General features: G+C 39.9%; 2 protein-coding genes across 2 annotated transcripts in view; one reads left to right on the top strand and one right to left on the bottom strand.

Annotated features, from left to right (window-relative positions):
- Positions 1 to 25,585, bottom strand: part of CD96 (CD96 molecule) — a 108,684-nt gene that overhangs the window by 49,869 nt on the left and 33,230 nt on the right. Inside the window, 4 exon segments of the mRNA XM_065539216.2 lie at positions 1,348 to 1,440; positions 7,277 to 7,465; positions 10,016 to 10,106; positions 22,722 to 22,777. Of these exon segments, the coding sequence (XP_065395288.1) occupies positions 1,348 to 1,440; positions 7,277 to 7,465; positions 10,016 to 10,106; positions 22,722 to 22,777 (429 nt within the window).
- On the top strand, positions 12,874 to 15,316 carry ZBED2 (zinc finger BED-type containing 2). Its single transcript, XM_005548188.4, has 2 exons — positions 12,874 to 12,920; positions 13,154 to 15,316. Exon 2 carries the CDS (start codon positions 14,015 to 14,017, stop codon positions 14,669 to 14,671), a length of 657 nt encoding a protein of 218 aa, XP_005548245.3. The 5' UTR covers positions 12,874 to 12,920; positions 13,154 to 14,014; the 3' UTR covers positions 14,672 to 15,316.

The following is a 25,585-nucleotide window of genomic DNA, read 5'->3' on the forward strand; positions in this document are numbered from 1 at the left end:
CAGTCAACAGTGTGACTGCACCTCACGAAAGAACCCAGGTTAGCACCTTCCAGCTAGGCTGCTCCTGAAATTTCTGACCCCCAGAAACCATATGCGACAATACATGTTTTGTAAATTGCCAAAATTTGAGTTATTTTTAATGCAGCAATGGAAAACTAATACACAGGATACTAGAGAGATTTAAGGTTTTTTTATTTTTGAATATGCTAATACTTGTTGAATGAAAAGTGCCATAATTAACTGTGGTTTATGATCGGTGGTGAGTTAAACGTAGAAGAAAAAGAGGCTTCAAAAAAAGAAGAAAAGAAAAATTACAAAACATTAAGAACATGAGAAAATCAGATGGATGTGAAACTTTTGATGGGTGGTTTACAAGCTTCTCTGCCACTTGCTTCATTTTCTGAGAAGTATCAACCTATGACAGTGACTGCAGGCTAGATGCCAAAGGTTACCAGACAAAGGAATTGTTCATTCCTACTGACTGCTTTTGTTTTATTCCATTTTTAGTTCTCATTTTGAGCGAAAATTGATAGTGTTAATTAAATGAGAAATGAATCTTACTTCTACTTTACATAGAATATAAACTTTTTTGTATTAGAGAGTCACCACGGTTCTTTGTTAGACACAAAGGCCACGGACATGGGAATTTATGATGTGTTGCATCAATGACAACTTTTGAGAGTCACTGCCACTCCTTTGCCATAGTATTGCTGACCCAGGCTGACCTCCATTATTAATGATGCCTCAGATGGGAGGGCTGAATTTGTAGTCCTCACCAGTCAACTTTGTCACCATTAATTTGAACCAGAACAAATTTAAATTTAAAAGGATTTAACCTCCTTTGGCCTATCCTGATTTACAACCAATCTCTTAAACTCCCCACTGAGAACATTGTTTTGGAGAACGACTATCAATTTATTAACCTATTTAATAATAAATACAGAATTTAAATTCCTCACTGAATATTTAGTGACCTTAATTTTCCCAGAGCTTCAAGTAAAGGATTTTGGAAGTTATGTTAACCCTTTGAAGCCATGAGAATGGCACTTTAATATGTTTAGGAGTTTCTTTACTAGATGATGAAAATGTTCTGAAATTGGCTGTGGTGATGGTTGTACAAGTCTGTGAACATACTAAAAACCATTAGATCATACATTTTAAATGGGCGAGTTAATGTGATGTGAATTATATCTCAATAAAGCTGTTAAAAAATAAAACTCAATTTCAGCCGAAAAAAAGTCATAGCTAAGAAACAGGCATGAACCATGCAAGTTTGCTAAAATTTTATCTGCTTGGTTAAATTATCTGCTTGGTTAAATTAATAGCTCAGTGTGAAAACATTCTTACTTGTAGGAGATACACTGCTGGCTGGAGAAGGTTGGGTGTCAAGGGTGGATTCTGTAACATTCGGTGGAGGGTCCGTTGTGGACATTTCAGAACCTGAAAGGATTGGAAAGATGTTTATAATGAACAAAATATTGCAATAGTATTGCCTTAGTTCCTAAATACACTTTCCTTTATTTATTCATCATGTAACAAATCAATATATTGGGGGCATATTATGGTCAAGGCAGTGGGATATAATGATGAATGACAAAGACATGGGATTGTCCTTAAAGGGCCGATGGCCTAGAAACTAGGCAGCCAAGCATTGTGTTGAGTACTATGACATGGAAGTATAGGTGGCCACAGGAACGCAATAAAGGTGCACCGATAAAGACTGGGAGGTCTGAGAGGGCTCCCTGGAAAAAGTTACACTTTACCAAGACCTGGTAAAACTATTATAGCATTTAATATTTTGAAGTGTTTGATAAGCAATCATGTAGTTTACAAAATCCATAAACTCACAAAAATTTTTATATCAGCAAGAGTAGAAACAATGATACAACTATCCAATTGGATGTAACATTAGTAAACTTGTGATGTTATTCTGCTTTCTAAAATGTCAACTTTTGTCATAATATTTTTGTTTGGCCTCAACTTTTTCGTGTGTGTGTGTGTGTGTGTGTGTGTGTGTGTGTGTGTTGAGGGGAGTTGAAATAGAGGCTAGAATGTGGTTTTACTTATGTTTTACATTTATGTCAATTCCTTAAATCTCCATTACTGTATTTAAAAATAGCCCTATTGGAAGGACAATTTACAAATGCCAGAAGGCTCTATTGACTTTAGGAGCGTGTGGGTTAAATGTGCTTAGATGATTTTGAAGTTAGAAGATTTTATGATTTTTGTAGATATAATGTTACTGCATACAGTGTTACACATCTGAAGAACTACATCAATTATCTGGATGTTTAATAATTAAACTATTGGTTCTATTCTGTAATGTACTTTAAGGGACAAGTATATTTTACTTACGTTATGTCACTGGAGAGCACATAGCCCAGTGGGAGGAATTTGTTTTTCTAAGCTAGATGCATGTATGTTCTCTTCTCATTGTTAGTAGCATTGCTATTGCCATTGGCTGTTGGGGGCACTCATAGCTAGCTCTGACCTACTACTATATGAATGCTTTTGTGCAAATAATCTCTGAGGAGCTGGAGGACAGTTAAATGGGAAGTACATGACTAGGTTAACAAAATGACCATCCTTTTTCTTCATACATCCCAAATAAGTTTGAACTCTTCAGCATGACACACAAGTCTAATTATTGTTTGAGCTGTCATTACACTCCCAATTTCCTGATGTTGCCTATCATTTTTTCCATCTCTCTCAAATAATACCCTCTATCCAATAAGCAATATTTCAACCCAATTTCTGAAACACAGTATTCTCTCTGTGACTTCTGGGACTTCTTGGTCTTAATTTATGTGGTTTGCTGACATTTTCTTATCCCCAAACTTCCCTGAATGTACCTTCTCAAGCTGAGGAAGCCTGGGGATCTTTGTGGTGTGCTCACCCCTCAGGGTTTACCCTAGCAAATGCCTCATAACTCTGTGTCATCGTGTATGCCCCTCAAGGGAAGTCACTGTTTTGCTCTGCACCATATTTATGGATTCTGGCAAATGGAAGTAGGTGAATCAATGCATGCAAATTTATTCTTAACACTGAAAGAAAGAAGACCAGCATTAAGTGTGTGTCTGACAGCTGGCGGATCATAAGCATTATCTTCCAAAGTGCTACCTTAATAAGACAGGGCATTGGCTTGGAAAATAAATGCCTAGACGTTTTTCTCTGTATATTGATTAAAATAGAGGTTGGCAAACTATGGCCTACAGTGAAATCATGTTTATAAAATTTTTATTGGAACACAGTTTTTCCCATTTTTTTTTTTTTTACATATTGTCCATGGTTGCTTTTGTGTTAAAGTGACAGAGTTGAGTAATTGTGATAGAAATTAAAAAGTCTACAAAGCCTAAAATGTATTTACTATCTAGCCCTTTACAGAAGAAGGTTGCCAGTTCCTGGAACAGAAGATATTGATACGTTATGCTCAATTTCCACAATGGGAAACTTTTATTTTTCATTGATTGAATATTTCAGTTTTAGGATACTTTTCTGCCATATTTCATCACCAAGTGATTTTGTAAGCTGAGGTGTTCAGCCTCATAGTGCATTAATAATATGTTGTTGTAAGATGTGCATTTTAAGATGAACACTTTGTCCTGTGACAGAGGTGAAACATAGCATTCAACATAAAATATGGGGCCTAAAAATGTCTGTCTAGTTTTAGATTAGACTGTAAAGTGGAAACTCTGCCTTGGTAAAAACAAAACTCAGGGGGTATGAAAAGAGTGGTTAAAACCTCAAAAGGAGAAACAGTTTCCCAAAACCCAAATGCAGAATTTAGCAGAAACACCTCTGCCAGTTTCCAGATCATTGCATTTACCATAATGTCATAAGACAGTAAGCTGCTGCCTAAAGCCACTTCATCCATTCCTGGGTGTGTCCATTCGGTTCTGGCAGGGCTCTCAGAACCAACCTCATGGGCAGCAGTAGCCATGGGTGTGTCCCACAGGGCAACAGGCTTAATTCTGGGGTTTCCTCAGAGCTTGTATAAGCCCTTATCTTGTCCACCTAGAAGTAAGCCAAATCCGAGGGTTTGCTAGGTCCTTTCTTCTCAAAGTGTTGTTCATAGACAAGCAGAATAGGTTTCTTTTAGGATCTTGTTACAAATGCAGAATCTCAGGTCCCACCTAGACTTACTTAATCAGAATTTTTGTATTTTAGCAAGATCCCTGGGTGATTTGTATGCATATCGAAGTTCTCAACTGATACTCTCAGAAAGGATCAGTCACGGGTGTGAGGTCAGCTGCACTGAGGGAAGTCATGAAACAGGAAGTATTTGTCTGACATCTTCCACACCAATATGCAGTGGTCCTCCTGTTCCACTATTAAGATATCTTTTTGTTACTCATCTTTCCACATGCTAAGATACACGTGCATACCTACACACACATACACCTACATGCCTGTCAATGCTTAACTCTCTTTCTATCCCAAAGGTCTTGATCTCAACAGCTACAGTCAGAAATCCACTTAATAAACAAATCCCTGTCAAGGGTGATGACAACCAAAATATTATCCACCCCAGGGGGTATTGTACTCAACTTTTGGATTAAAACAAGACAAAATATCTCCCACCCACTCCCCAAAACAAAACCCACGAAACCCAGCTCTTTAAATCTGCCAAAAATAGACTCAGCATTGCCATGATTTTAGACATTTTGACAGGCTAGCAGGGCAGGATTTTCTTTTTTTTTTTTGAGACAAGGCCTTGCACTGTTGCCCAGGCTGGAGTGTAGTGGCATGATCACGGCTCACTGGAGCTTCAGACTCCTGGGCTCATGCAATCCTTCCACCTCAGCCTCCCGAGTAACAGGGGTTAATGACATGCATCACCTTGCCTGGCTGATGTTTTGAATTTTTTAGTAGAGACAAAGTGTCACTATGTTGTCCAGGCTGATCTTGAAGTTCTGCGCTTAAGCAATCCTCCCGCTTCAGCCTCCCAAAGTTCTGGGATTACAGGCATGAGCCACTGTGCCTGGTCCATGTTTTCTTTGAAAGACTTTTTTTCTTAGTGGTAGTTACTGTGGATCGTGGGAATTCTGCAGGTCCTGGTGCACAGATAGCTGCCTGAAGAGTCACTGATCACCCTAACCCTAATCCCATGCCCTTTCTGAGTTTTCTAGAATAGGGATCACTGAGCACCAGAGCTTCTTGGGAGACCAGGCATAGGTGGAGAAGGAATCACCTCAAAGGGCTGTTACCTCGCAGTCTTCAACATTAATACCCTTTTCTGGAAACAAGAGGGAGCAAAGAGAGTAAAACTTCTTCCCTTTTCTCACTAAAACTTTTTCCTACTGTGTAATACTCTTAGCATTTCTCTAATGTAGCACTCAGGGATGGCAGATTTTTCTTCTGTGTCTTCATCTCAGTCTCTTGTCTACAATAATAGCTTGGTAAGGCAATGACTCTTGCACCACACATCAGAAGTTTACTGCGGAGTTCACAAAGCGTCCAGCAGTACCATCACAGACAGAGAGCATGTGTGGAAGTAAGTGTTTAAGAGCTTGCAACAACAGGGAGACATAACACAGTGATGACATTGCTTTATAGAGCCTTGACTGCATCTTCTAAGTCAGTCACATAGCTAGATGCCAGAATGGGATGAGAATGTAAGCTTTAATTTTGAGAAATTGAACTCCTCAAGATTGATTTTCTTTCATATTTGATCACAAAGGATAAAGACTCATTTGGCAATTTAAAATTAACCACCTGTTCAGAGCCCCAAATTATGCTAGATCAAGGTCTGCCTTATACAATTGGAATTATGATATGTTTTCAGTATCAGAATCAGTGTTCTTCCTATTACCTAAAAAGGTATTCATTATTTTCGGATACTGAAATCAAGCACTGTTTTAGCATCAGAAAATATTAGTTTTACAGACACGGTTCTGCCTATAATGGGAAGAGGGTTCTCTTTAGGAATTTGAGCTTTTGGGGTCGTTTAGCTCACGTCCTTAGATTCTGCCAAAGCTACTGACAGATCTGTGTGAGAATCAGCTACCTGCACATTGTTCCAAGACTGCAGCCCTATTATGTCCAGCTTTCCAGGAAGGAGCTGACTTATTCCTGAGGGAATTAGGTGAAGCTGAGTAAGGCTATATATAAATATATCACGATTTCTGAATGATTAACTCAAAGTACACAGGTTGATGTGTTCAGACATAGACATAGACATAGACATAGACATAGACATAGACATAGACACAGACACACAGGCAGGGCTACGGGAGTGATGCCAATGCCCCAGCATCAGAATCACACCTGCTTCTGAGTAGTGGGGATAGATTTGTGTTGGGCATACACTCTTCATAACCAACCACTGCACTTGTGAAGGAACTGGACAGAACCCAAGATGGGGATTGGGCCCTTGGAACAAAGAAAAACTGTTTCCTTCTTAAATTATTCTGGGTTTTTATGAGTATGTTATAGATTATGATATCTCTGAAAATAGGATGTGGTTAAATAGATTAATGCTCCTATAGAGTTGTAATAATGATTTGCAAATATATTTACATTTTATAAGATTACTGTTAAATATGAATATTTGACAGTTGTCATTACTTCTATTTTTCTTCAGGCATATCTGTTGTCACTGTATTTATTGAGGTATTAGTTCATCTTTTATGTAGTAAAATCTTCATTATTTTGTCTGGTTCAGGGTAGTAAATACTCCGGTTAGTCAAATGATATAATAACTACAGTAATCCTATATAACAATTTTCAAGTCATAAAAGTCTTCTATTAGCTAAATACTGTGCTTGAACCAAGGGATACTACAAGTATTAAGATACAACCCCTATTTTTATGGTATTTTTATTGTACACATCTTATCCCTTCCTAAATATCAAAAGTATATATGTTGCACATAATGGAATGTTTCTAAGGATGCAGAAGGAATTTTAAGGTCTTTTAAATCTTTTTTGATCATCAGTATTAGTATTAATTTTCATTATGTGATGGATTAATAAAAATGCTAGCTAATTAAGAGTTAGATGAATTAAATTTGAACAAAAAATTTGCAGTATTCAGCAGAAATTCTTTGTGAAAACATGAATCAACTATTTTATTTTTATTTTAAGAATTCTTTTCACTGGAGTCCTACTTGTCAAAAATGTTTGATAATTTGAAATAGTTATGAGTTATATAGAAAGTTTTCTGAGATTAAAACGTTATGGATGTGATAAGCATTTTACTTGTTCCCACTAAAGATATTCTGAATTTATGGCAGTCTTGTCAAATGCTTGTTGAGCTTATTAAATAGACAACTCACCTAAGAGAAAAGTGATCTTTTCTGATGAGATGTTCCACACTTTATTTCCTGGGACTGGAGACAGAGCCATACACCAAATGGTCAAGTTGTCTGATTGGGCTGGTTTATCACTATGTACCCTTGTTAAAACAGACTTCAGTTCCAGAAATCCATCTTTGCCTTTTCTCTCTTCATTAGTAATATATATTCCTGCCAGACAGATAAGAACATGGTTAGTCACTAACATTTTATGTAAGAGCCATACAATAATGCCAAGGCATGGCATGATCCATTTATGGTAATGTAGAGTCTAAAGTGGTCAAATGGCAGCTTCTCTGCAGTGAGGGTCAATTTCAGCAGATCTGGAATTAAATTGAGCTGTTTGCTCAAGCTTCTACATGTCATCAATCCATGGTCAGGGTATAAAACATATTGATCAATAGTGTTGCTTTGTTTGTGACCATGTGTCCAAAATGTTTTGAGGCAGATTATCCCAGCTCACCAGCATTGTTTGTTGACAACTGTGAGACTGATAATTTACACCTAGTCTAGGTTAGACCTTGCGAGAGCTCTCCTGTGGAGTCTGGTTATGTTGCAGGAATATACCTAAGTGACCAGTAAAACATAAAGCAATCTTGGTTGGGACTCTGTTTTGGACTACCTACTTCTGAGCTCTTCTGTGTATGTATCAGTAGTCTCTGAGCTGAGAGAGAAAGTGTGTCTGGCTATGGCCCTTAGAGAGGGAGGACAAAGGAGCTCATATCTGACTTCTCTGAACTCCTGGCTGTAAGTGTAGGATAGGATATGCTGCATATTGTAATATTTTTGTTACGTCGTCTCCTCTTCTTGAAATAAGCTGTAGATTTGTAAGCATTGCATTTTGGGTCCCATGAGTCTTCTTTACAAACCAAACTCTGTTTTAAACTGTTATGTTAGTACAACCTCCAAATAGCATAATAGGCAGCAGAAAATTAATGTAAAACCAACTATCACTATATGTCAGAATTTTCTGGATTCTCACAGCTTTTTCACATTAAAGATTCTTAACACCAATTCTGATATAATTATTTACCAAAGTAATAGCTAAATGCAGTTGTGTGCCGATGCAATTCTGACCACAAAATCTAGCCTCTAGTGTGGTGAAATCTGGGTGCTTTGCCTGTGCAGGGCTTATTGAACAGGATAATATATTTATAATAACCTTTTTTTTTTTTTTTTTTTTTTTGAGACGGGATTTCCCTCTTGTTGCCCAGGCTGGAGTGCAATGGCACGATCTTGGTTCACCGCAACATTCGCTTCCTGCATTCAAGCGATTCTCCTGCCTCAGCCTCCCAAGTAGCTGGTATTACACGTGTCCACCATCACACCCAACTAATTTTTTGTATTTTTAGTAGAGACGGGGTTTCACCATGTTAGTCAGGCTGGTCTCGAACTCCTAACCTCAGGTGATCCACCTGCTTCGGCCTCCCAAAGTGCTGAGATAACAAGTGTGTGCCACCGTGCCTGGCCTATAATAACTTTTAACCTATATTTTTAGAATTGTATTCTGTCATTGTTGTGGGTGAATTGTTTTTTAAAAATAAACTAATAAAACCAATAACAATCTCAAAATGCATCAAGTGATCAATACACTCATTAACATAAGCTTTCAATTTTATCACTTAAAAATAATTCAGAAAGAGGCCAGGCATGGTGGCTCACGCCTGCAATCCCAGCACTTTGGGAGGCCGAGGTGGGCGGATCACGAGGTCAGGAGATCAAGACCATCCTGGCTAGCATGGTGAAACCCCGTCTCTACTGAAAATACAAAAAATCAGCCGGGCGTGGTGGCGGGTGCCTGTAGTCCCAGCTACTCGGGAGGCTAAGGCAGGAGAATGGCATGAACCTGGGAGGCAGAGCTTGCAGTGAGCTGAGATCGCACCACTGCACTCTAGGCCTGGGCAACAGAGCAAGACTCTGTCTCAAAAATAAAATAAAATAAAATAAAATAAAATAAAATAAAATAAAATAAAAATAATTCAGAAAGAGTTGTGTGACTCAGTTGTTATTGAAGACAGATTGAACTTTGAGGAAAAATGACTCAGGAGAAAGGAGAATGGCTGTTGTTCAGGCAGGGACAGCTGAGATTATTCTGGTAGAGGCCGTCATGGTTACTACTTATAAAAACATGGCTTTGTGAATTATCACCTGAGCTTGTCTTGATGTGTGTTCCTCCTCCAGGAATTTTTAATCCTCCTGGGGAACATGTGCCTTGTCAAGGGGCCAACTCTTTTACATAGGCTTCCTCTAGTGCTTCACCAACACCTGCCTCAGATCCTCACATAAAAAGGTAGAAATTATTTATTGGCTGATGTAAAGCAGTGGTGCTAAGTTAATTGAACACATTGTATTGAAATAAGAAAGACATGGAAAAACAGGTAGCTATGTTATAAAGGCAGAAAACGTTTTAATAAATATATGTAGACTTAAACTTTTTGTCCTCATCTAAGATATTCTTTTTACTGATAGTTAAATAAAATGTTTGGATGTTGTTTGTCTAAATCAATTGTATTTCTTTTATTCTGGAAAATGTTACATTCCACTCCCTTGGAAGAGCCAGATGAAGCATCAGAAAATGACATTTGGTAGGCAGAATGATGTTTTTCTTGGAATAAGAATCATTCTTAAGTGCCAAGATCAACTTGGGCAATGACAATTTCTGATGTCCTTTGTTTTCTTTCTTTTTGTACAGAACTTATTTCCATTGTTTAATTTCCTTACCTTCTTTTTCATCATGAAGAAAACTTCCATCTATAAACCATATGATATTTGCTTTGGGGAATACATTCTTTAGTAAGCAGGTAAATGTTCTCTGGGGTAAAGACAGAAAAAGGGTTATTTGCAAATTCCTAAGAAACTGGTACTCCTTACAACTTACTAACATTCATATAACATAAGTTGGTAAAAACGAGTTTCTCCACTTTTAGCTGAATAAATAGAAGGCAGTGTCTACTTTTAATATAGGTTGTGTTAGAACGTGCACTATAAATGGGTTATCTCCTATAGAGATGTTATAAACTACCGACTATACTCCTAGGTCAACTAAGGGTTAAAGATCTAGGACTATACTGATGTTCCAAGTCTGGATTCTGGGTTATGTTAAAGAGAACTCTTAACTCTGTGTAGGCAGAATAAAATAATACTAAATGGAAACCAAAGAATAGAAGGAAAAAGCAAACAGAGTCAAGAGAAGAATAGTCTGTTAGGTTTAAAGCTCAAGGGGATCTACACATTGTTTCTGTGTCCCAAGTAATGTACAACACCATTTGTAATAACCACAGAAATCAATTTATATAAATATCCTGCTTTTTACTTGTGAAGCGTTTTACTAATTTTTAAAAAAATTTTATTGGATTAATCTTGAGGATAGGTAGGGCATGCCTTATTTTTGCCATTTGACAGATGGAAAAATCAAGGCACCCAGTGGTTCAGGGAAGTGGAAAATAATTAATGGCACAATTAGAAATGATGTCTCGTTAATCTCAGTCCAACATATTTTTTAATAAAAACTGTATTGAAATAAAAACATGAAAGAAGTTGCTATGTTATGAAAGCAGAGAACTTAGATGCAGGGCTAGTTATGTTTTATTTTCAATGCTATGTTTGTTCTTTGGGGGATGATACTTTCTTTAACAGTCTGGTGAAAACATCCAGTGAGAATTATTGGATTCCCATTGTTTTATCTGAGACTCTTCAAAATTATAATTCCATTTATAATTACTTGTTTTCTCAAGAGATGTATATATTTTACATATGACGAGCCCGAGTTCTTAGTTCTCAGATATTTTCCACAGTTAATGAATATGCTAGTTAACATGTACAGAACAATTAAATGTATGTGATGATTGGGGTGTCAATCCACAGACTAGTTACTCCTAAGAAGTCTGGGCCTATAGAGCTGAGAAACCACACTCAAGAATGCTAAGTAACATTTTCCTGGTGAAATCCTACAGAAGTTTACCATTTCTCAGTACATTGCTACCGAAATCCCAAAGAAACAAGAGAATTTCAGAGGGGGTTGTCTAGTATATCCAAGATGCTGGGTGACACACACTGTAGCTCCCAATATTCCCATCCATTCAGCACTTGCCTTTCCAGATAATGGGGATACATACATGGACCAGGGATGCTATTCTCTCCACTAAAAAATTAAAAGCAAAACCAGATCCTCTAAAATACATTCTTATTAAGTAAAGGAGAGTGTTCAGTTTAATTTAATAGATGCCAAAGATTGATTTTTATCTCCAGTTGGTCCAGGAAGAGATAAAAAGGTATAGGAAATAAAACTTTTTTTGTAAAAAAAGAAAAAGATACAAAGGTTTGCATTAATCCAGTGACATTAACCATTCTCATGATTCATTTCCTTTATCTTTAGTTAACCCACCAAAGATGACGATATGGTAATATCAGGAGTAGGTGGGGGTGTTATTATTTTATGAAGGCAACTGGCTCACTGAAGAACTCTTTTGTTAACTTCTAAAAATGTTGAAAAGATTTGACTTTCATGAATTCTCTAGATTCAGATTTTCTGAAATGGTTCAAATTTCAAATATTCTATACTCTCTCTAGAATTTGTGTTCCAAGATTTGGTTTAGAAATGTGGTTCATGTTCTAAAACTCCTGCCAGTTTCATTCCTATTTTGAATCTTTTTCCCCCATTTTTTTTTTCTATTTTAACTTAACCGTCAACCTCTACGTATTTTCTGCTGTGCCATTTCTTTTTCTTTTCTTTCTTTTTTAAAATTTTTATATATTTATTTATTTTTTTGAGACAGAGTCTCCCTCTGTCACCCAGGCTGGAGTGCAGTGGCATGATCTCAGCTCACTGCAACCTCCACTTCCCGGGTTCAAGTGATTCTCTTGCTTCAGGCTCCCGAGTTGCTGGGATTACAGGCATGCACCACCACACCTGGCTAATTTTTGCATTTGTAGTAGAGACGAGGTTTCACAATGTTGGCCAAGCTGGCCACGAACTCCGGACCTCAAGTGATCCACCTGCCTCGGCCTCCCAAAGTGCTGGGATTACAGGCATGAGCCACGGCGCCTGGCCTGCTATGCCATTTCTATCTTTTCTTTTATAACACAAAGTTTTTTTTTCTTCTATTGACGTCTTCTTTAGAGTCTTCCTATCTCCTCTTGGTAGGCTTTCCTTTTCAATCTAAATATGTATACACACACATATATTATGCATATTATATATAATGTATGTATATATATAATCTATATGTGTATACACATTTCATATTTCAGTCTTTCCCATTCTTCTTCCTTCAAATCACTTGCTTTACTTGAGAGGCTAGGTAATCTAGTCTTCAAAAAAGAGAACTAAGACTTGTAGGTGCTTGACTTACTGTATTGCTGCTTGACATATGCCAGGAACATCCTTTTCTTGGTAGTGGAGGGGGTGGAGAAAAGGTTTGCATCTGTGTCTAAGTGTTGCAGAAAAATCCGACAGGCACAGACACACCTACTTGAAAACAATGCTGCCCTAGAAGTGGGAGGAAACCAGAACTGGAGGTGCCCTCCTTCTAGGGGTAGGAGTCAGCTAATAGCCATCCAAGGTGTGCAGGAGTGCTTTCACTCTGCGCTGGAAAGATCAGAGAGAAGTCCAGAGCCTTGCCTGCTTGTAAGTACCCACTTGTGGCTAGGGGGGAATTTCCTAACTGTTCAGGTTGCAAAGCTTGATTAAATAACGCTCTTATTAATTTAAGAAATGACCCAAGAAAGGAGAGAGAAGTCGGGCTGTTTTTAAATGCAACATGATTTTCCATTTACTTATTTATCTTTAAAATGAGTTAAAGAGCAAAACACCTGGAGTCTGGTGCTTCAGGAAGGTCTTATTGGCTGTTGGCTTTGCAGGTGTTCCTGCTGGAGAAGGACTATGGTGAGCTGCTGGCTAAGGACAGCCAGGCAACATCATGTTTGTGAAGATGTGCTCCATCTTCCCCTCTGTGCATCCCAGCTCCTCCTGCTGAAACAGCTGAGCTTGCTTTTTGGATTTCTTAGACTCCTGGCCTCCGAGAGACGCCTCTAAGGACAAACTGACCTTGCATTGGGAACTTTATTATCCAGATCCTCATAGGCTTTGTCTACTCTGGATTGCTTGTTGCAACAGTTTTTAGGAAGCATGATTGTCTCCTACACCAGCATCTGCCTGTGTTTGCTTTTACCTACTCTGAGCAAGACCCAGTGAGGCCATAGCCCTGTTGGTCCTGAAAAGCCTGAAACATGAGGCTGTTTCTCTTGCCTCCAAAATGCATTTATAGGCAATAAGAAGCACAGAAACAGTGGAAACAAGCAGGAGGAGAAAAAAGAAAACCTAAAATTTTCAATATTCAAAAATACCTGTCGTGGTGGTTGATGCAGAGAACACTGAGTTCATCAAAGAGCTTTGTAATTGTTGGACAGAGAACACCTTTGCTACAGGAACTGATATGTTTTGTCTTTCTGGCCTAGTCAAGGGAGGATAAGTAAGTATCTGGGGCATGGAAGGAATGCACTCTTGGGTCGTTTTGCTTGTATCTGACTCACCCCTGACTCTCCAGTGAAGCAGAAAGGAAGAAACCTCACACCACCCAGGTGTGGCCAGACTTTGGCCATTATTGTGAATCCGCAAGAGTTACTACGGGCCCTTCCCAAATATATATTCAATCTTGTGGTTCAAATAAGCTTTTGGCTCACATCTAGCCACATCATAAAGAACGCTGTAGAAGAGGTGACATGATGAGGCGGGAAGAGGAGGAAGAGGAGGGAGCCATGATGAAGGCAAAAGGGGACTTGGAGATGAAGGAAGAGGAAGAGATTAGTGAGACAGGAGAACTGGTTGGCCCTTTTGTGAGTGCTATGCCCACTCCAATGCCCCACAACAAGGGCACCCGGTTCTCTGAGGCATGGGAGTATTTCCACCTAGCCCCTGCTCGTGCTGGGCACCATCCCAACCAATATGCCACCTGCCGCCTGTGTGGCAGGCAGGTGAGCCGTGGCCCTGGGGTCAATGTGGGCACCACAGCACTGTGGAAGCATCTGAAAAGTATGCACAGAGAGGAGCTGGAGAAGAGTGGCCATGGTCAGGCCGGGCAGCGCCAGGATCCAAGGCCCCACGGGCCCCAGCTCCCCACGGGCATTGAGGGTGACTGGGGTAGGCTCCTGGAGCAGGTGGGCACAATGGCTTTGTGGGCCAGCCAAAGGGAAAAGGAGGTGCTTAGGAGAGAAATGGCAGTGGAATGGCGGGAGAGGGCTGTGGAAAAAAGGGAACGAGCCTTGGAGGAGGTAGAAAGGGCCATCCTGGAGATGAAGTGGAAGGTGAGGGCTGAGAAGGAGGTATGCCAGCAGGAGGAAGAGTTGCCGGCAGCAGTACATGCCTTCCATTTTGTTTAAATTGGCTTGGAGAATCTATCCTGAAAACATTGACTCTAGACTTGTACAAAAGAGCCACTTTAGTTTCAACTCAAATGTAAAGCAAAGTAGTTTAGTGACATTTTGCTTTTATGTGAAATAGTGCACAGTATGAGTTAATCTGAGCAGGTCTGAATTGACCAGATGCTTCTCTATGAGGTTACTAGAGCTCTGCTGACCCTTGGCCGAAACTCTAAAATGTACCTATTAAAGATAAATGCTGTTACCAAAGTAAAACTCTGTGAGTTGTTTCAGGGCAGAATGTACCAGCCAGTCAGCATTGTTTACCAAAATAATCAGATTTTTGCCTAGCACTCGGTTTTGGTGGAGCTGAAGATTTTGAGGGCTGAGGCTGGTTAAGTAGCTGGAATGTGCCTATGTGACCAGCTCACTTGCAGACACCCTGCAGGAAGCAGAGCTTAATCTTCCTGGGACTGAGGTCTTAGCACATGTACTGGTGGTGCTTCCAGACAGCCAGTATGAATACAAAGCTTGTTCTGTGTGACCCAGCAAGTGGAAGGACAAAGAATTGTGAGCCTCAGATCTTTGGATCCTTGCAATGCGTATCTTTCTCCTGTTATTGCTGCGATGTATTTTCTTGCTTATATTAAAGCTGTTTCATCAGTATAATCTGAGTCCTGTGCATGTTTTTAACAATCTAATGCTTAAACTAATTAATGTGTAATTAGCACAGAGAAATGACAAACCTCTCAACTTACTTGGTTTAAACATTCAGTATAGAGTATATGAAACTTATTCATAAATACTTAAAATATGATCTAATTTCATATTAAGGTTTATCAAGGGAAAAGGAGTTAGTGAGGAAGAGCTGAAATAAACTCAGAATGAAAAAGAAGACAGAGATATAAAGGAAGTAAGGAGAAGTAAAGAACAGAGGAAGGAAAGTTAGAAAGAAATGGGATGAGAAGAAATGCAAAGATGGGGAAGAAAGACAGTGCTCTAGGGAAAATTTATCATGAAAATAGAAGAGAATACGACTGTCTGAATGAGGGAAGGACAGAGTACATTTCTTAGATCCTGAAGTCAATTTGAATGAGTTAACTTGGTTTTGTTTTGCATCCACAGAGCAGTTATCTATTTGAACAGTAGGTTTTAGATTTTACTCACACCTCCAAAATGCTAACTGCATACCAATCCACTGTTCTCTGATTTTTTAAAACTGTTTATCTTTAAATGTTCAGAGATGCTTTGAAAAAAGAGATTCTAACACAATATAGGGAGAGAATAATTTCCTGAGTTGCTGAGAGTATGCCTAAAATATTAATTTAGAAATAGAATAAAATCAAACTGGAAAATACTCTGGCCTTTGCACTGGAGCTGACATTTGTTATGGAAGATAGACTCCTCTGTAACCGTATTGCCCTCCCCAACCAAACACGCATATTAAAAAACAAAACAAAATAAAACAAAATGTGGGTTGGGAATGGGGATGGAGTGGGGAAAGAACTAGGGAAGACAGGAATAGATAAAGACAGCATCCCATTATCTCATAGATAGCCCAGGTACTTTGTGGGCACCAACCTCTCTGAAAGCAGAGGATGTCCTTGTGTAACAATGGTGTCTTGCCTCCTTTGGTCCTGACCTATGTAGTTCACTCATATTCTTCCTAGACTTGCTAGGCAGCCCTAACTTCCAGACCTGTCTTCCCTAAGAGCTGTTTGTAGAACAAACAAAAGTCCAAATACCAGGCTTGTGAAATAACCAGGCTACACTGAAGTCCCATCATGTTCTTTTTTTTATCTAGAGATCTGCCTGATATTAAAGATTTCGTTGTCATATGGTCTCCCCACAGGGGTATGATGTCCTTTTAGAACCTTCTCTATCTGTGGTGCAAGCTCAGGTGCTCACCAGTGCAAGTGACGATGGCTAGACATTTGGACTCAGAACCTTACTGTGTCGCAAAAGATGCTAGAAAAAAAAGGAGGCTGTAATACCTAATCATTTAAAAACCAAAAACCAAAACACATACATTTTGAGTGGGGCTTAGGAAGCTTGAGGAAACCACAGGGTTAAAACTTTGCAAAACCCAAACCAAATAAACACAACTAATCAAATTCTGCACAAAGATGCTGGAGCTCTGCTGATGCCAACCAGTGTGGTTTTTAGATTCTGGTGTCTTCTTTTTTTTTTTTTTTTTTTTTTTGAGACGGAGTCTCGCTCTGTCACCAGGTTGCAGTGCGGTGGTGTGATCTCAGCTCACCACAACCTCCATCTCCCAGGTTCAAGCAATTCTCCTGCCTAAGCCTGCCTAGTAGCTGGGACTACAGGTGTGAACCACCACACCCAGCTAATTTTTGTGTTTTTAGTTGAGACGGGGTTTCACCAGGTTGGCCAGGATGGTCTGGATCTCTTGACCTCATGATCTGCCCGTCTCAGCCTCCCAAAGTGCTGGGATTACAGTCATGAGACACTGTGCCTGGCCTCTGGTATCTGTTTTACATGGTTATTAATATTGTAGATGCTCTTCCTTTGTAGGCTTCCTAACCCCAAACTGCTTTTGTTTCTTATGCTTCATGACAGGTAGTTTTCTTTAGACTTTTTTCCCCCTAATTTCTTTCAAACATAACAAAAGTAGCAAGTGATATGAACAAGACCCATGGAGATGATGGGGCTAAAGTATAAAGCACAAGCATAAGAGTGAGAGACGTATGAGGCTTGCGGAAAGTGTGAACTGTTGAGTACATGCTAGGGTTTTTATGCATCCCTCTTGTGCCTTCTACGCTACATCATCAGCTGTGAGTTGAGGGCTCTTTGGCTTGACATCTTTTGCTCTAATACAAAAAACTGCTAAATGGAGGGGCCCTGAAATTTAGGTTAAAGACTCTTTTCTCATTGTAGTGCAGGAGTGAAGCTGTGTGCCATGTTGAAGCCCTGGCAAAATCTCAACTTTGGGAATGCACAAGATACAACATTCACAGGTGTGACACTTTCCTTAGACATCTATGGCAGGTCCAGGCCTGAGGGGCATCATACTTTTGGGTCTTTTGTATTTTACAGAAATACTAAAATTAACCATAAACTTTGTAAGTTTAAAAACACAGGAAGACACAGCTCACAACTGACCAAGTCCCCAGAGTATTTCCACACTGCGGGCTGCTAGTGTAGTGGACAGGTAGCAGAGCCAGTGCGTGCGTGTTGACTTCAACAATTTCTAAGGAATGAAGGAGGGGCAGGAAATTGCCAAGACCAAAAACTTGTGGTTGCTGGATGGTAGGTATTTTGCATACCTTCTCTCACTTCATCCTTATATCACCCTTGTGGGATTGGAACCATTGCCCTCACTTACTGTTGAGGAAGTTAAGGAACTGAGCTCGTAGGGGCCAGAGTTAATAAGTGCTGGAAGAGAACTCAAACCTGGTTCTATCAGATCCCACAGTCTATATTCTGGGTTTAAAAAAATTATTCCACAGTATCTGCTGGAATCAGTCACATAGCTGATTTATGAATGTAAGAGAGTGCGTAAATGATAAATAGTGGGTAGGGAAGAAATATTCCTGAAATGTCTACTCTGTGCCATGAACTTCATTAGAGCATAAATTTAATCTTCCTAAGAACCCTCTGAACTATTTGTTATTATCTCAGTTTTAGATGTGAGTTAGCTGAGGCTTGTGGAGGTTCACTAGTTGATGAGGGTATGTAACCAGCTAAGTAGTTGAATTAGGATTTGACACTTGTGTTATCTGACTCCGAAGCATGATATCCTTTTATCATAATAATACTATTCTGCCTGGATACAGGCACACTAAATATGCATCCCAGCTCTGCCCCTTATTAGTGACTCAGCCAGTTGTTAAGACTTTCCAGGCCCCAATTTCTCATCTGTAAAATGACTGATGCTCTATCTATTTCAGAGGCTCATTGGGAGCAACACAAGATAAAAGTCTGTGAAGGGATTTTGAAGAGTTAATAAATTATTAAAAATACAGCAGGGATTGTAAGAATATTAGAGTGAGGAGTTACTAATGCTTGGCAAGATCTGAAAAGATCCAAAGACAAGCCATGTCCTGTAGCTGGTTATGTGTGATTGGAGAAAGATTATTCACTAATTTTCTAGGAAGGAAAACTCTCTGTTTTTTTTTTTTTTTTTTTTTTTTTTTTTTTTTTTTTTTTTTTTTTTTTTTTAGTCAGCACTGAAGCAAGGGTAGAGAAGAGGAAATTTTATGGCACATAGGCAAATTTCTTTTTTTTTTTAAACTGGGATTCTTGGATGCAATTTATGGTCCTGTATCTGGATTGTGCCCATATTACATGTAAACTCTGGTACCAAGAATCTATTAGAGATCCTTATAAGAAACAAAAACACCTACCAAAAGCTGTATGATTAGTTTATTTTTGAAATGTAAACTATTGAAATGAAGTTCACTAATAAACTTAGAAATTAAGTTATGACACAACAAAAATGAATTAAGCAATTAAATCTTCTGCTGTATAATCAGGATTATAATAGCAGTGATATGGTTTGGCTGTGTCCCCACGCAAATCTCATCTTGAACTCCCATGTGTTGTGGGAGGGACTCAGTGAGAGGTAATTGAATCATGTGGGGGCAGGTCTTTCCCATGCTGTTTTCGTTACTGTGAATAAGTCTCATGAGATCTGATGGTTATTATAAGGGGCAGTTTTCTTGCACATTCTCTTTTTGCCTGCTGCTATCCATGTGAGATGTCATGTGCTCCACCTTGCCTTTGGCCATGATTGTGAGGCTTCCCCAGCCACATGGAACTATAAGTCCAATTAAACCCTTTTTCCTGTATAAATTACTCAGTCTTGGGTATGTCTTTATCAGCAGTATGAAAATGGACTAATACAGTAAATTGGTATCAGCAGAGTGGGGCGCTGCTGAAAAAATACCCAAAAATGTGGATGCAACTTTGGAACTGGGTAACAGGCAGAGGGTGGAACAATTTAGTGGGTTCAGAAGAAGACAGGAATATATGGGAAAGTTTGGAACTTTGTAGAGACTTGTTGAATGACTTTAACAAAAATGCTGATAGTAATATGAACAATAAGGTCCAGGCTGAGGTGGTCTCAGATGGAGATGAGGAACTTGTTGATAACTGGAGCAAAGGTGACTCTTATTATATTTTAGCAAAGAGACTGGTGGCATTTTGCCCCTACCCTAGAGATCTGTGGAACTTTGAACTTAAGATAGATGATTTAGGATATCTGGCAGAAAAAATTTCTAGGCAGCAAAGCACTCAAGAGGTAACTTGGGCGCTGTTAAAGGCATTCAGTTTCAAAAGAGAAACAGAGAATAAAAGTTTGGAAAATTTGCAGACTGACAATGCGATAGAAAAGAAAATCCCATTTTCTGGGGAGAAATTCAAGCTGGCTGCAGAAATTTGCATAAGCAATGAGGAGCTGAATGTTAATCATCAAGACAATGGGGAAATTGTTTCCAGGGCATGTCAGAGACTTTTGCAGCAGCCCCTCCATCACAGGCCTGAATGTTTAGGAGGAAAAAATGGTTTTGTGGGTGATGCCCAGGGTCCCCATGTTGTGCACAGTCTAGGGACTCAGTGCCCTGTGTCCCAGCCACTCCAGTCATAACTGAAAGGAGCCAAGGTACAACTTGGGTTGTTGCTTCAGAGGGTGGAAGTCTCAAGTCTTGGAAGCTTCCATATGGTGTTGAGCTTGTAGGTGCACAGAAGTCAAGATCTGAGGTTTGGGGACCCCTGCCTAGATTTCAGAAGATGTATGGAAGTGCCTGGATGCCCAGGCAAAAGTTTGCTGCAGGGGTGGGGCCCTCATGGAGAACCCCTGCTAGGGCAGTGCAAAAGGAAGATGTGGGGTTGGGGTCCCCACATGTAGTCCCCACTAGGCTACTGCCTACTGGAGCTGTGAGAAGAGGGCCACCATCCTTCAGGCCCCAGAATGGTAGATCCAATGACAGCTTACACTGTGTGCCTGGAAAAGCTTCAGACACTCATCACCAGCCCATGAAAACAGCCAGGAGGGAGGCTGTATCCTGCAAAGTCACAGGAGCAGAGCTTGTGTCCTTAATGGGGCACCATGTAGTGGAGATGTGAGAAGAGGACCACCATCCTTCAGACCACAGAATGGTAGATCCACCAACAGCTTACACCATGTGCCTGGAAAAGCTGCAGACACTCAATGCCAGCCCATGAAAACAGCCAGGAGGGGAGCCATACCCTGCAAAACCACAGGGTTTGAGCTGCCTAAGACTATGGGAACCCACTTCTTGCATCTGCATGACCTGGATATGAGCCATGGAGTCAATGGAGATCATTTTGGAGCTTTAAGATTTCACTGTCCTGCTGGATTTCAGACTTGTTTTGGCCAATGTCTTCCATTTGGAATGGCTGTATTTATCCAATACCTGTACCCCTACTGTATCAAGGATGTAACTAACATGCTTTTGATTTTACAGGTTCATAGGCAGAAGGGACTTGCCTTGTCTCGGATGAGACTTTGGACTCTGGATTTTTGAGTTAATGCTGAAATGAGTTAAGACTTTGGGGGACTGTTGAGAAGGAATGATTGATTTTGAAATGTGAGGATATGAGATTTGGGAGAGTCAGGGGTGGACTGATATGGTTTGGCTGTGTCACTATCCAAATCTCATCTCAAATTCCCACGTGTTGTGGGAGGGACTTGGTGGGAGGTAATTGAAGCATGGGGGCTTTCCTGTGCTGTTCTCGTGATAGTGAGTAAGTCTCATGAGATCTGATAGTTATTATAAGGGGGAGTTTTCCTGCATATTGTCTTTTTGCCTGCTGCCATCTATGTAAGACATGACATGCTCCTCCTTGTCTTCTGCCATGATTGTGAGGTTTCCCCAGCTATGTGCAACTGTACGTCTAATTAAACTCTTTTCCCTGTATATTTTACCCAGTCTTGGGTATGTCTTTATTGGCAGCATGAAAACGGACTAATACAAGCAGTTATCTGAGAGATCAATATATGAAACTGGCAAAAGACACAAATACTTGGAAAAAAAATATATATAGTCATTGCAAAACCATCTCAAAGAATCTAAGCTATGATTTGTATGCAACTATCAAATTAAATGACTGATATTCAGTGAGACCAGAGATTGTAAGTTAATGTCATCGGTGCGAGAATAAATTAGAATATGAGTATAATTTTCTCTCGCCCCATGTAATAGAAAATGTTAGAGAATTAATGAGAATATTTTTTATATAGGGTTTTTAAAAGCTAGGCTGAAGTCATAAGGCCACAGGACAGTTGATTGACACAGATAATAGTAATAACAACAAAAACAAGAACAATAATGCTGATTAAACACTTAATATATGCCACACTCAGACTTTTTCATATGTTATTTAATTTTTTAAAACAGCTGCTATGTGAAGATAGTATTATTATTCACTTCATATAGATGGGGAAACTGACTGCAAAGACATGAAGTAATTTGCCCAAGGTCACAGTTCGCAAGAGGAAGAGCGAGAAATTGAGTCCAGATCCTAGTGATTAGAGGTTGGTAACTACCACCCAGAAGAAGTTAAGTCAGAGGTCCCTATTCAATTTTCTTGTTTCTCCTGCCCTTCCTCTTTACCACCAAAGACATAGCCAGGGTTCTGCAGGAGTACAGGAGGGCATATTTTCTCTCATCACTTTGAAATAAAAACAATGGGAAACCAGGTAAAGGAAATGGAATAGAACAAATCAAACATCAGCTGAGCCAAAACTTCATTCTTACACCAGGATTCACACAGCTTTCTGCCTTACTTCGTCCTCACTATCCACCTCAATTTTTATTAAAGAGAAATTTAAACAATTGTAACTATTTTTTTTTTCCTGAGAAATTTAAGGACTAAAAGTGCAGATCATTCTGAGAACACTAAGTCTAAAAATGAAAATTCCCATTCACTTTCCAGAAACAACTCAGCTTCCCTTCATCCCTATTAGCAGTTAATTGGTCAAGGGCCAAGGAGTAAAGTTCTTTGAGAGAACATTCCTGGCAACTATGCAACCTGACACACCTTACATGTAATGCTGTAGATTTTCAAAGGCTTTTATGTGACTCACCTCTACCAAGACATCCGTGGAGTTATTTTCCACAATCATGGGGATTTCCGGTTTAGCTTAAAGGCAAATAAAACATAGTTAGTGGCACCAAATGTCATCCTACCTGGCCACTAGTGTGAGTATGTGTCTGTGTGTCTATGAGAATCTTCATTCATCAAATATTAATATTTATTTATTAATATTTATAAATTAATATTTATTAATATAATATTGCCAGGCCTGCTGTGTACCTGGAAGTATGCTAGATGCCTAGGAAACAAAGGTGGACAAATAGTATTCACTCTTTTTAAGAAATCTGCAATTTCTTGGGAATACAGATAAACAAACTGGAAGTTATAATACACTGAGATAAGTACAATGATTAAGGACATGTAGTATTTGAAGACAGCTTTTAAATAAATTTTTTAATCTAAAAAGGAGGAGGCTTTTGGAAGATGTGATGTGGTTACCAGCGATGAGTTAAGTAAAATTGGGAATGTGGAAGACTGGTAGTACAAGCGGAGGATGGGTGGTGGGGAAGGAGAGAAAAGAGGAATGTTCTACATGCACAAAAGCTTATGATATGGTTGGACTGTGTCCCCACTCAAATCTCAACTTGAATTTATCTCCCAGAATTCCCATGTGTTGTGGAAGGGACCCGGCGAGAGGTAATTGAATCATGGGGGCTGGTCTTTCCTATGCTATTCTCGTGATAGTGAATAAGTTTCATGAGATCTGATGGGTCTATCAGGGGTTTCTGCCTTTGCTTCTCCTCATTTTTCTCTTCCCATTGCCGTGTAAGAAGTGCCTTTCAATTCCCACCACAATTCTGAGGCCTCCGCGGTCATGTGGAACTGTAAATCCAATTAAACCTCTTTTTCTTCCCAGTCTTGGGTATGTCTTTATCAGCAGTGTGAAAACAGACTAATACAGTAAATTAGTACCACCACAGTGGAGTGTTGCTGAAAAGATACCCAAAAATGTGGATGTGACTTTGGCACTGGGTAACAGGCAGAGGTTGAAACAGTTTGGAGGGCTCAGAAGAAGACAAGAAAATGTTGTAAAGTTTGGAACCTCCTAGAAATTTGTTATATCACTTTGACAAAAATGCTGATGTTGATATGAACAATAAGGTCGAGGCTGAGGTGGTCTCAGATAGAGATGAGGAACTTGTTGGGAACTGGAGCAAAGGTGACTTGTTATATTTTAGCAAAGAGACTGGCAGCATTTTGCCCCTGGCCTAGAGATTTGCGGAACTTTGAACTTAAGAGAGATGATTTAGGGTGTCTGGCAGAAGAAATTTCTAAGCAGCAAAGCATTCAAGAGGTGTCTTTGGTGCTGTTAAAGGCATTCAGCTTTATAAGGGAAGCAGAGCATAAAAGTTTGGAAAATTTGCAGCCTGACTACGGGATTGAAAAGAGAAACCCATTTTCTGGGGAGAAATTCAAGCTGGCTGCAGAAATTTGCATAAGTAGGAAGGAACCTAATGTTAATCTCCGAGACCATGGGAAAAATGTCTCCAGGCTATGTCAGAGACCTTCACAGCAGCCCCTCCCATCACAGGCCCAGAGACCCAGGAGGAAAAAATGGTTTCCTGGGCTGGGCCCAGGGTCCCCTTGCTGTGTGCAGCCTCGAGACTTGGTGCCCTGTGTCCCAGCCACTCCAGCTATAGTTGAAAGGGGCCAATGTGCAGCTTTAGCTGTTGCTTCAAAAAGTGTGGAAGCTCCAAGCCTTGGCAGCTTCCACCTGGTGTTGAGCCTGTGGGTGCAGAGAAGTCAAGAACTGAGGTTTGGGAACCTCCGCCTGGATTTCAGAAGATTTATGGAAATGTCTGAATACCCAGCAAAAGTTTGCTACAAGGGTGGGGCCCTCATGAAGAACCTCTGTTAGGGCAGTGCAGAAGGGAAATGGGGGGTTGAAGCCCCCACACAGAGTCCCTAATGGAGCACTGACTAGTGGACCTGTGAGAAGAGGGCCACCATCCTCCAGACCCCAGTATGGTAGGTCCACCAACAGATTGCACTGTGCTCCTGAAAAAGCTGCAGACACTCAACACTAGCCCATGAAAGCAGCCAGGAAGGAGGCTGTACCCTGTAAAGCCAGAGGGATGGAACTGCCTAAGATCATGCGAACCTACCTCTTGCATCTGTGTGACCCGAATGCAAGACATAGAGTCAAAAGAGATCATTCTGGAACTTTAAGAGTTGACTGCCCTGCTGGATTTTGGACCTGCATGGGGCCTGTAGCCCCTTTGTATTGGCCAATTTCTCCCATTTAGAATGGTTGTATTTACCCAATGCTTGTACCCTCATTATATCTAGAAAGAAACTAACTTGCTTTTGATTTTACATGATCATAGGCAGAAGGGACTTGCCTTGTCTCAGATGGGATTTTGGACATGGACTTTTGGGTTAATGCTGAAATGGGTTGAGAATTTGGGGGACTGTTGGGAAGACATGATTGATTTTGAAATGTGAGGACATGAGATTTGGGATGGGTCAGGGGTGAAATTACATGGCTTGACTGTGTCCCTACCCAAATCTCAACTTGAATTGTGTCTCCCAGAATTCCAACGTGTTGTGGAAGGGATCTGATGGGAGGTAACTGAATCATGAGGGCCGGTCTTTCCCATGGTATTCTCATGACAGTGAATAAGTCTCACGAGATCTAATGGGTTTAACAGGCATTTCTGCTTTTGATTCTCCTCATTTTTCTGTTTCTGGGAAGAAATATGCTGGGTTTAGGGCATGTGGAATAGGTCTGTGATACATTTGGGTGTTGATTTCAAAGTTTTCATGGGTGTTTTGGGGAGACTTATTCTATATGAGGAATCATCAATGGATGTAAAGTAGGTTCTGATAAGATATGTGGTCAGGGCCACAATA

The sequence above is a fragment of the Macaca fascicularis genome, chromosome 2 (assembly GCF_037993035.2).
Source record: "Macaca fascicularis isolate 582-1 chromosome 2, T2T-MFA8v1.1".
NCBI classification, from domain to species: domain Eukaryota; kingdom Metazoa; phylum Chordata; class Mammalia; order Primates; family Cercopithecidae; genus Macaca; species Macaca fascicularis.

Excerpts from the sequence above, each read along its gene's own strand:
- ZBED2 (XM_005548188.4), top strand. The coding sequence starts at position 14,015 with ATGATGAGGCGGGAAGAGGAGGAAGAGGAGGGAGCCATGATGAAGGCA.